The sequence below is a fragment of the Oryza brachyantha genome, chromosome 3 (assembly GCF_000231095.2).
Source record: "Oryza brachyantha chromosome 3, ObraRS2, whole genome shotgun sequence".
In the NCBI taxonomy this organism is placed as follows: domain Eukaryota; kingdom Viridiplantae; phylum Streptophyta; class Magnoliopsida; order Poales; family Poaceae; genus Oryza; species Oryza brachyantha.
In genome coordinates this window covers 16,975,134-16,986,069 of record NC_023165.2, presented here as the reverse complement: position 1 = coordinate 16,986,069, position 10,936 = coordinate 16,975,134, and the positions used below count along the sequence as shown (strand labels likewise).

At 37.4% G+C, this 10,936-nt stretch overlaps 1 protein-coding gene across 2 annotated transcripts; it reads left to right on the top strand.

Moving 5' to 3' along the window:
* The first annotated feature begins 299 nt into the window (after positions 1 to 299).
* Positions 300 to 10,601, top strand: LOC102713728 (LON peptidase N-terminal domain and RING finger protein 1). 2 transcript variants are annotated; one of them, XR_001549951.1, is made up of 18 exons: positions 300 to 464; positions 570 to 674; positions 2,230 to 2,312; positions 2,469 to 2,553; positions 2,660 to 2,746; positions 4,426 to 4,487; positions 4,596 to 4,786; positions 4,867 to 4,927; positions 5,010 to 5,187; positions 5,785 to 5,823; positions 5,907 to 5,968; positions 6,047 to 6,083; positions 6,503 to 6,552; positions 6,666 to 6,735; positions 7,412 to 7,487; positions 9,478 to 9,555; positions 10,070 to 10,140; positions 10,214 to 10,228. XR_001549951.1 is itself a non-coding variant. In XM_006651481.3 (18 exons), the coding sequence occupies exons 1-18, from the start codon at positions 405 to 407 to the stop codon at positions 10,415 to 10,417; spliced, it is 1,446 nt and encodes a 481-aa protein (XP_006651544.1). In that variant the 5' UTR covers positions 301 to 404; the 3' UTR covers positions 10,418 to 10,601. The 2 variants fall into 2 exon arrangements, 1 of the variants encoding a protein (XP_006651544.1); XM_006651481.3 differs by lacking the exon at positions 9,478 to 9,555 and adding an exon at positions 10,358 to 10,601 and having other exon boundaries at positions 301 to 464; positions 10,214 to 10,282.
* The last annotated feature ends 335 nt before the right edge of the window (positions 10,602 to 10,936 follow it).

Genomic DNA, 10,936 nt, shown 5'->3' with positions numbered 1-10,936 from the left:
TTTACTATGCGTACTATTATTATTATTATTATATCTAAGCATAAAAATACTATGTTCACTGTTAACGCACTTAAGATAGGCGACCATGTAAACATGGAGAAGGATAGAAGAGGCATTCACGTCGCTATAATGAGAAAAAGGAAAGGTTAGAAATAACCATAAAATTAGCATTTGAGGGGTGGATGGCAAATAATGAAACTCCCCATCTTCGAGGGATCGGGCCGGGTGGCGTGATCGAGTCCGTACGGCGACACGTCTTTGCAGCCGCAGCCGCGCAAAAACTTCTGGGCACCGCCGCACAAACGCCGCATGCTTCCCGACCACCACCTCCCCCTTCCTCCAAAATCCAATCGCCCGCTGGCTGCTGCCCCCATCCTCGCGCAACCGCACTCGCCGTCCCTCTAATGGCGTCGCCGGGCGCCTCCTCCTTCGCCGCCGCGCTCGTCGCCGAGGACTTCCCGCTGGTGCGTCCATTTGGCTCCTTTTACCTACATGTAATTGTACGCCGCGCGCGATGTGCTGAGTTGGGTTTTGACCTGCTTGTTTTGGTGTTGGTGGTGACTGCACAGGTGGAGAGGGAGGAGGAGATGGGGATGGCCCCGGACAAGTACCGCGAGGTGTTCGAACTCGCGCAGCGTGGCGCCCATGCTTTCCGCAACGGCCGCTTCGATGAGGTAAACAGTTAGCCGAGCGTCCGTCCTCCTCTTTATCCCCGAATTTCGTTCGTGCTACCAGTGTTACCCACTAGTTCGATCCTGGCAGTTACTGATAGAAGTGCCCCTGATTATTTTTCTGAACTAGCACGGAAGGAATGAAATACTGTGTCTGTACTGTACAAAATGCATTTTCCAGCTAAGCTATTAGGATTTTACTTCGATATTTGGTGTCCTTTGATCATGTCGGATATTACATAGATGATGGTTTAATAGGAAGTAATGAGTTGTCTCTTAAGAAAATTTGTTGTTTTGGTTTGAACATCATATTGTACATTTGTACTGCAATTGGGGCATTCTTCTAGTCATACGGTTTGGTAAATTGGTACCATTCCACTTCAGGGCCTTATTTGATAGTAGTAGCTATCCTCTGTTTTCTCCCTAAACTAGGGACTACTAAAAGTGCACATAAATGTATGATAGGAATGTTTCATTATTGGTGCCCCCACTGCAACAATATTTGAATGATTTTACCGAATAGCTCAACTTTTATGTCCGTCTCATCTGGGCCCTCTTTTCTCAGTTTGTTTATTATTAGCCGTAGTGTAAATTGGTAAGCTTAAAAACATTGTTATGTAATATTAAGCGATCTCTTGCTTTTCTCAAATGTTAATGCTTCTTGATGTTCATAAATCATGTTGCATGCCATTTTTCAGTTTTGTAGAGTTAATCACCCCCCCTACACACACACACGCACACCTCCCAAATGCCCCCAACACATCTATTCCTCTCAACACGCCTGAACATTTTTGCTCCGTGATCCTATTCATGTTTTTTAGGATTTATCAGTTTTTAGGATTTCTGTTTGAGTTTCTGATGCGTATTTTTTCAATCCAAATAACTTTGTTTAAATTTTAATTTGTTCAATGTTGAACTTTGCCATCCATATTTTTATTTTTAATAATTATTTTTCCTCTTAGTTTTTATTATTTCTTTTGTGATGTTTGTTCACTAAGTAACTAATGTGCTGATTCAAAATTTTTCATACTGCTGGAAGCTTCTCAACTCTATCTTTTCCTTTCCTGGTACACACACACACACGCTATATTACATTGAACTGCTCAACCCAACAGGTACTTTATGTTATTCTCAATTTACTGGTATCTATGTTTTCACACCGACAACCATTGATTGGTGTGTAAACTGTTGTGTGCTTAGTAGTTTGGCAGAGAGTTCATGTTATTTTCCTATTGAATATGTTTCAAAGATGAAGTCCTTATTTTTTAAGTTAATAAAGAATAATTTATCCAAATGCATCTCATGACCCTATTAGTCTAACAAAGAATGTCCAAGTCATGAATTTGTTACTGGCTTTATGAGTAATTTTTATATTGGTTCATGCCCCTGCAATCTTTATATGCAGTGATAACATCTATTCTTCATATATGTTGCAACATAGCCTGTTACTATAATATGCATTACTACTTATGTCTTTTGATTTCTTCACTTGTACAAGCTTGATTCCTTTCATTTTCCGGTTTTTTTGTTTGTGATACTTGGTATGGTTCTATTTCAGGCAATTTCCTTTTACTCTAAAGCACAAACTTTGAGATCGGGAGATCCCACTATCCTCAGCAACCGAAGTTCTGCTTTCTGTATGTGAGTTCCCTAGTCTTTTTAGCACCCTATCAATACCATTCATATGCAATATGATGTACATATTGCATATTGTTAGTGTAGTTGCCCAATTCTATATGGATATGTTTGATCTGTATTCATGCGCATGTTGGGTCTAACTGCCTACTTCTATGACAGGATAAGTCAAGTGTTGAGGGAGAGATCAGCAGCTGACTCGGAGTACCAACCATTGAATGGTCTTGATCCTACAACGCATGCAGAGGTTTAAGTTATATAAACATTTAGCGTCTGATGTGAAATATGAGAATACAGTGCATTAGTTCTTATGTTTTCAGTACAATGTTGTATATAATTTGCATTCACTGCAGTTAGCGCTGAAAGATGCAGAGAAGGTATTAGCCATCAACAGTAATTCTCCAAGACCATATCTTCTCAAGGCATATGCACTTATCCTGGTAAAACTTTCATAAATTCACTTGTAAAATCTGGAATTTAAATAGATCCTTGCTTTCAGTATTATTTGTCAGGCCATAGATTGTAGATATATCCTTGCTTCAAAATCATTTTATAGGGCCAAAGACTTTTGTGTTTATTCCTGAATAGGTGAATTCAATTGTCTGAACAATGTTTAACTGAGTATTAATCATATCAGTTTGCAAAAGCTCCACTCTGTGTAGCACTTTCACCAGTTAGCCTCAGCTGCTAGCACACATTTTAAAGTACTACTGTTACATGCTTGAATGTGTCTGTTGAGATTGATGAAAAAATCTTGGGACTAACAAGCATACCAACAGAGTGAAAGTAAAATGCAGGGGGTGGGAGAGATGGACTGAGGAAAATGTGAGGGAGTATTTCTGGGTTGTTCTTTGTGTAGTTGATCTTAACACATAGATTGAGATCAAAGTTGATTGGCTTAAGGCTAAAGTAATGTTTGACTGTTTGTTTGTTATTGCCTCCTCTTAAAGCTGCTCAGATCTTCAGAGCAATGTAGATAATCATTCTGCCTACCGAAAGGAACCTGCCTTCCATCATAGGTGGATACTAGCTGGATAGAGAAGCTTGTGGTACTGCACTGCTGTTTAGTGCCAGTAACTGTCCTCAGTTGAAGCAGGTTCTCAAAAGCCATTACTGTTTATACGGATAAAGCAACATGCTAGTGGACACCCATGATTATACAGCAACTCATGGATGAAATACTACATAGGTACTAGGTAGGACACTGGTCTCGTTGTCAACACCATATTACATGGCACTTCTCCTGCCAGCTTGGTGGCAGCATCAACTTCCTCCAAAGGTGTGAGGCCCACCACCATCTCTCATTACCTGAGCACCACCTAGTACCGGTACATGCCTAATGACTCTGGCCTCTACCTAGCCTTGGACAAGAGTGAGTATTGGTGGCAGTACCTTCAGCACTTCCACCTTGCAGTGCGTGTCTCTTGACTACAGCAATGACCTCACCAGATCAAGCGAGCATTGATGACTGCTTGCTCATGTCACATTTATGCTTTCCCTTGCATCATCTTGTTTATCATAGCGTTGATGTCAGATAGGTCAGCAGTAGAGGACATGGAGGGTGGCTCTGATACCAAGTTGTTATGTGCTTCTAGGAAAATGATTTTTACTACAGAGATTCATGATGGAAGGTGCAGGGAGAGGAAAAATTGCATAATTTCAAACATTAAATGTTTAAGTTCTATTTTTTAATGTGAGTTCGAGTACTGTTCTATGTTTATTTACCCTTAATTATGCACGAGTCATGGCACCTCTTCTGTTAGATCTATAGGATTTCATAGAATCACTTTAGATTATATGTGGCATCTAGAATGCATATTGTGCACTCAAGGAATCCCTTTTTCATTGCATACATGGTCATGCAGCACCACGTCATTTGCCCTTCAGCTGATAAGCATAAGCAAACAATTTGGAATTTAAAACTTAATTTTGGAGTTGACTTTGGAGGTTTTCATCGTAGTTTATTTTTCAGCATTTTCTTTTAAATCACTTAATGACTCATTATAGCTTTTCCCAGAAATTATTTTTTTATTGCTGATCAGCTGTTTCATTTATAATAAGTGTAAGCGGAACGATGGGGTGGGTAATCTAAAATAGCAACTAACACCTTGACGCACAGTTGGAGCAGTATCACGAGGCACGGGAGGCCATTCTTGCTGGGCTTGAAGTTGATCCCCTCAGGTACCAGTGCTGATGCATTACACTACTAATGTTTCAACACATATCTTGCAGGTATCTGTTAAATGCAAATTTAACATATAGCGCATAACATCTTTTTGCTGCATGTAGCCATGTCCTGCAAAGCTGTCTCAGTGATCTGCAGAGAAATACAAATATTGCAGCTGGAGCAAGACACACAAGGTTGGTTAGGACAGATGATTTTGAGTGCATGTTATGTTTCAAGCTATTGTTTGAACCAGTCACCACTCCATGTGGGCACTCATTCTGTCGCTCTTGTTTACATCAATCAATGGATCATGGTGAGCTTAGGGAATATTCACTTACTTGATTAGCTTTTTTTAAATATCGGAACTTTCACATTATGTGCTATTTCCTGTAGGCAATAAATGTCCCATGTGTCGAACAGTTCTTTTTATTGGTCCAAAAACATATCCTATAAGGTAGTTCTTTGAAATTTTGATTCTTCTTTGCTCCAATATTTGCTGTTGACATATCTAATGATAATATGATTAAATCCTTCAGTGTAACGTTGAGCAACATAATTCAGAAAAATTTTCCGGAAGAATATGCTGAGAGGAAATCAGAATATGAGACTATGACATATGCAGGCGTCGATTTGATGCCTCTCTTTGTTATGGATGTTGTACTGCCCTGTCAAAAAATGGCACTGAACATATTTGAACCTCGCTACAGGCTGATGGTACAATCACCCTAAATTCAGTTGATCTTTCTATTATATCTGTTTGTGGTGAACAATGATGCTTTTTCCCCCTATAAAGAAAAGTCTAATACATGTTACATGTTGATATCCAATCGGAGGTATAAGTATGAGTGTACAACTAAGCAGGACTCATAGTAGTCCTAGGAAGCTTTGAGAAAATTCTAGGGTTATGATATTGGAACCTTCAAATAAGATGTTCGCCCATACCTGTTGGATGAAAGAGTCCCTAAAAAACTTAATTCTTGATTGGTTACAAACGATATAACTTATAGCTTATTGGTTTTTCTTTTTTTTTTTTGGTAACTCTTATGTAAATATTTTATTTTTATTATAATTTAAAAATAGCTTTAGTGCAAAATAAGGTGGACATGATAAGATAACTGTATCTGTCATTTTGTTGCCTCAAGTCTCTCATTTTACAGCCTGCCAGTAAGCATATTTGCATTCGGGTGATTTCCCCACCTGTATCTCTCATGTATTCTATGCAACTTTTAGCCTATTTGCTATAACTTCTAAACATTGGTAGGATATGTTTGTGTGATAACTTTCAACATTGTGTTTTCCAATTTAAAACAGGTAAGGAGGATAATGGAAGGGAATCGTCGCATGGGAATGGTTAGTAACTAATCTAAAATAATCTCTTTGTTTTGAAGCATCCATTCATTAATTTCTTTATTTTTTTGGCTTGAAAATTGCAGGTTGCTATTGATTCTGCAACAGGTACTGTAGCTGACTGTGGATGTGAGGTGGAAATTATGGAGTAAGTTTAGTTGTTGCTTGTTTATTTCCCGAACTTATATGATCATAATTTCAGTCTCATCTCCACATATATATGTAGGTGTGAGCCACTTCCAGATGGTCGTTTTTATCTAGAGGTAAAACCACAATCTTTTTGCAAGAATTTATACGTGATTTTGTGACTCCTTATTTTGAGTGCATATGATTACATACATGACATTACCTTATAGTCTCAAGAGTTACGCCTTTATAAATATATTTCATGCATTCACCTCCAGGATGTAAACTCATAGTAAACTCTTGTTCACTGTAAGAATATTTTACAGATAATGGTTTTTCATCCATATTTGTAAAACGAACATTTCACCCAATACAATTGACCGATGTGTTGAGTATTGAACATTTGGTGCTTAAAGAAACTGCGGTAACCCTGGTGATTAATGAGAAAACCCTTTCCCTGCAAAAAAGGTTTTCTATACATCCATTAATGATGCCATAAAAGACAATTGAATTTTGAATCCGTTAACAGATGGAAAAATAATGATTTTATTTATAGGTGGAAGGTTCACGGCGGTTTCGTATCTTGCGATCATGGGACCAAGATGGGTGAGTCTACCATGCTGTATTTTAGAGTTATAATGGGGAATCAATTTGGAAATGTAATATGTTGGATCAAGCCTTTTGTATGTTCTTTTAACTTCTTTGGTTTCTCTTTTCAGGTATCGGGTTGCTGAAATTGAGTGGCTCCAAGATATTTCTTTACCAGAAGGATCACAAGAGAGAAAAGACGTAAAAACTTGTTACCTTTTAGGACTATATTTCTTTTAGTTGTCATGTGAAGTATTGTATAAGTAGCATAATCTACATTACAATAATAATGTGATAGACAAAAAACAGGGTAAGCACCACATGATGTTGTTGAAGTAAAACTTGCAGTACGAATTAAGAAAATATTTGCTCATACCGTCACTAAGATATAGAAACTTGAAAACCATCTAAGTTTTGAGGCTGATAGGGCTACATGCTGTGCGATTCATTGGGCAGTAGTTTCTTACTTGATGATCTGCAGTGTGAAAGAACAATTTAACTAGTTACCAATAGTACTATAGGATGCTTTACCTCGAAAGGAGTTGTTGTTTCAATAGGACAGCAGTTTTTTTTGTCCTAATAATACATGTTTTACAATACATGTTATTTTTTTAAACTACAGATCCATTTTCTGTATCATTTTCCCAACTGTTGCAAAAGGGCATAATATTTATTTCCAGTAAAATAGGCTTTGTGCCTATGTTCACACTCAAATTCTTAGTTCTTGTTCATTTGTTTTGCATGTGGTTATTTTCCATTTTGATGAAGTTAATATATGTTTTACTCTTAACTTGATCTTTGCTCTTTATTTGAGTCTTGTATGTTTGGCTTAGTGATGTTCCAAGTGATATCGATTTAACTATTTGGCTCTTTACAGCTGATGGAAAGGGCCAATGCAGCTTCAGAATTGGCCAAGACATATGTAAGGCGTGCTAGAGAACTCGCAAGGCCTGGTATGGATGTTTTCAACACATTGTCATACTGCTCAATGAAGTTTAAGTGATTGTGTGGAGTCCAAGTTAGGAATAGGCAGCTTAAGAGTTGGAAGATTGTACATGTCAGGCATCATAGAGAAACTATAACTCCATAAGACCCCGTATGCACTTGTGGGGCCTAATATACGAAGACATACATACACATGCGCGCGCATATATATATATATATATATATATATATAAACTAATATGTGCACCCCTTAAAATAAGCTATTCTATGCCCTTTCTTCTTATAAGGCTCAAACCCTCTTCCACCCCTTTTCAAAGGCCCAAAATCCCTCCTCTCTCCCATCGGTCAAACCTGTCCTTTGACCTCCCTTCACACTTCACCTTTATCAACTCCTGTCTATCTAAAAAGTGTTCCTTCACACTTCACCTTTGTCAACTCCTGTCTATCTAAAAAGTGTAATAACACGAAGGCAAAATACAGTAACATGTCTTATAAAATGCAGTAACAACGTCAAAATAGTCATGACGGATCAGTTTTATAAATCATATTTTTAGCGAATGTGATGAAAACGGTTTTGAAAAATAATATAAAATACATGAGATATTGCTCTCTAAAGATTGTGAATACAATATTTTAGCTCTCTCACATGCATTAGTTGTACTGTAGCAATAGTATACAGTCCTCATGTTATTACTTCTATCATGATATTATTGTATTTTTATCACGACGTTACTGCAATTATGCAACACACATGTTACTGCACGTATATCACGATGTTATTGTACTTATATCACGATGTTAATGCCATTGTGCAGTAACAATACATATATTTTACAGCAACATAGTGTTATTATTACATAGAATACATAGAAGGCACATCGTTACTAGACTTATAGATATTTTTTAAAATTTTGAACTTTAAACTTTATCTTTCACCTCATATATTACTTTTTAAGAGCTTCTACCATATTGTTTGAAAAAATGTTTTAAAAAAGTAGATCCCTCATGGGTATGTTTCGCCGTTACTACAAATTAGTCATCGTGTTACTGTATTTTTATCGTTGTGTTACTGTACAATTCCTGTGAGGCGAGAGGTAAGCTTAGATAGATATGAGGGGAAACCCTAACCCACGGGGTTAACCCTTTGATATATATATATATAGAGAGAAAGAGAGTAGCACTAATACATCCACCCTTTAGTATAAGCTATTCTACACCCCCTTCCTCCCAAGGCCCGTCCCACCTCCCACCGTTCTCCCAAGGCCCAAAAACCACCCCACCTCATTTAAAGGCTGGTCAAAGGGTTAACCCCGTGGGTCAACTCCTTTATAGGCTTCTCGTCATGTTTATCTAAGCTCATCTCATCTTACAGGAATTATGCGGTAACACGATGACAAAAGTACAGTCACGCGACGACTAATTTACAGTAACAACGTCGAAATATACCCATAAGAGATCTACTTTTTTAAAACATTTTTTTATCAAACAATATGGTATAAAAGTTCTTTAAAAAATAATATATGAGGTGAGAGATAAAGTTATTTAAAGTTCGAAATCTTAAGAAATATCTATAAGTGCAGTAACGATGCGTCTTCTGTTTAGTAATAACGCCATGTTGCTATAAAATATGTGTATTGTTAATACACAATTGCAGTAACGTCGTGATAGAAGTGCAGTAACATCGTGACGCATAACATGTCTGTTGCATAATTGCAGTAATGTCGTGATATAAATACAGTAACATCACGATAGAAGTACAATAACATCATGAATGTATATCATTGCTACAGTGCATGTGAGAGCTAAAATATTGTATTTCTAATCTTTAGAGAGGAATGTATCATGTGTTTTATATTATTTTTTAAAACCGTTTTCACCACATTAGTTAAAAAATGTGATTTAAAAAACTAGATTCGTCATGACTATGTTTTGACATTGTCATTGCATTTTATAAGGCGTGTTACTGTATTTTTATCTTTACGTTACTGCACTTTTCAGATAGATGAGAGTTGACAAAGGTGGGGTATGGAGGAAGGTCAAAGGACGGGTTTGACCGGCGGAAAAAGCTTTGATTAGGTAAAAGAGGGGTTTTGGGCTTTTGGAAGGGGGTGGGAGAGGGTTTGGACCTTATGAGGGGAGGGGGCATAGAATAGCTTATTTTAAGGGTGCATGTATTAGTTTTGCTATGGTTTACTTTCTTTAAAGAATCCATATTTGCAAATGGGCCTTCTGTAAATTCCATTATATTTTGGGGGGACCATCTTTTTTGAAGCCTGACCAATAAATGCCACATCCCCCCACCCTAACTTTACACACGCATAGACTCTGAAAAATTAATATCAATCCAAACATGCCAAAAGTTGCATCCACCACTGTTAATTTGCATAATTTAAAAGTAGTACATATTGCCCTGCTCTGTATATATATTGTTTTTTTTTAAAACGAGATTTCAATTGCGTAGTGCATTATTTAAATATTTCACTCTCCTTGTATCTCCGTTGGTTCAAATGATTTGAAGGGGGATGCAATGTTATTTGGTGCTGACTAGATATGCATTGCATTGTACTTCAATATGTTCTGTTGAATGCAGCGAGGCGAACAAGACAGTTAGATCTTGAGAGCATGCCTGGACCACAGGATCCCGAAAATTTTAGTTTTTGGGTAAGCATCATTCAATTGCTTGAAGTGTGGTGCATCACATTGTTACCTCATCACTATACTCCCGTTTTGGCAGCTTGTGAACTTAATAAATTTGAGGCCATCAGACAGGTTAGATCTATTGCGCCTTCGTGATACTCGAGAGGTAAGTTCTAAGCCTAAAGTTCTCTTTCCATGTAAGGGATCATGTTATAACTATGCGCTAATCTTGCCTCTGCAGAGAATTTCTCGTACTCTCAGATTGTTGGGTGATGCAGAACAAATTTGTCGTGTACAGTAAAAGATATATTTGCTGCACATACGTAACTATATGTCACAAGTGATCTATTCATCACATACATGCTCTTATGTACGTTGAATAATACTGTAGAGTTATCATCGTCATTTATGATTTATTGAAAACAATGATTTTGTACAAACTCATTTGGTAATTTAAATGAAAATCTATTGTGTTACTCTCGCAACTGTTCTGTTCCCGTGGAGCCTAATGGGATCATTATTGTACTCCTATGTATTTTTGCATTAGGGCAACATAGCACAATCTAACCTTTAAGTGGGCCCTATACAAGTTGGCTATAACTATTTCTATTGCCACAATACTTAAGCTTGCCACAATCCTTAAGTTTGCATGAAGAATAAATGTGGGCCCATTAACACTAGCCAAACCAGCCATTTGAGAATAGAGAAGAGAGAATATTCTTTTTGATTCTTTTATTCTCTTGTGGTGCACCTTAAGTCTATGGCTGTTTTTTTGTTATTGTCTAGCTTATGGTCAATGCCACACTGCTTATGATGCACC

What these genes read in the sequence shown, in the direction of transcription:
- LOC102713728 (XM_006651481.3), top strand. Translation starts at nt 405, where the DNA reads ATGGCGTCGCCGGGCGCCTCCTCCTTCGCCGCCGCGCTCGTCGCCGAG. An exon ending in AGGCATATGCACTTATCCTG is followed by an intron (nt 2,747 to 4,425) that starts GTAAAACTTTCA and finishes CTTGACGCACAG; the next exon opens with TTGGAGCAGTATCACGAGGC. An exon ending in TAGAGAACTCGCAAGGCCTG is followed by an intron (nt 7,488 to 10,069) that starts GTATGGATGTTT and finishes TGTTGAATGCAG; the next exon opens with CGAGGCGAACAAGACAGTTA.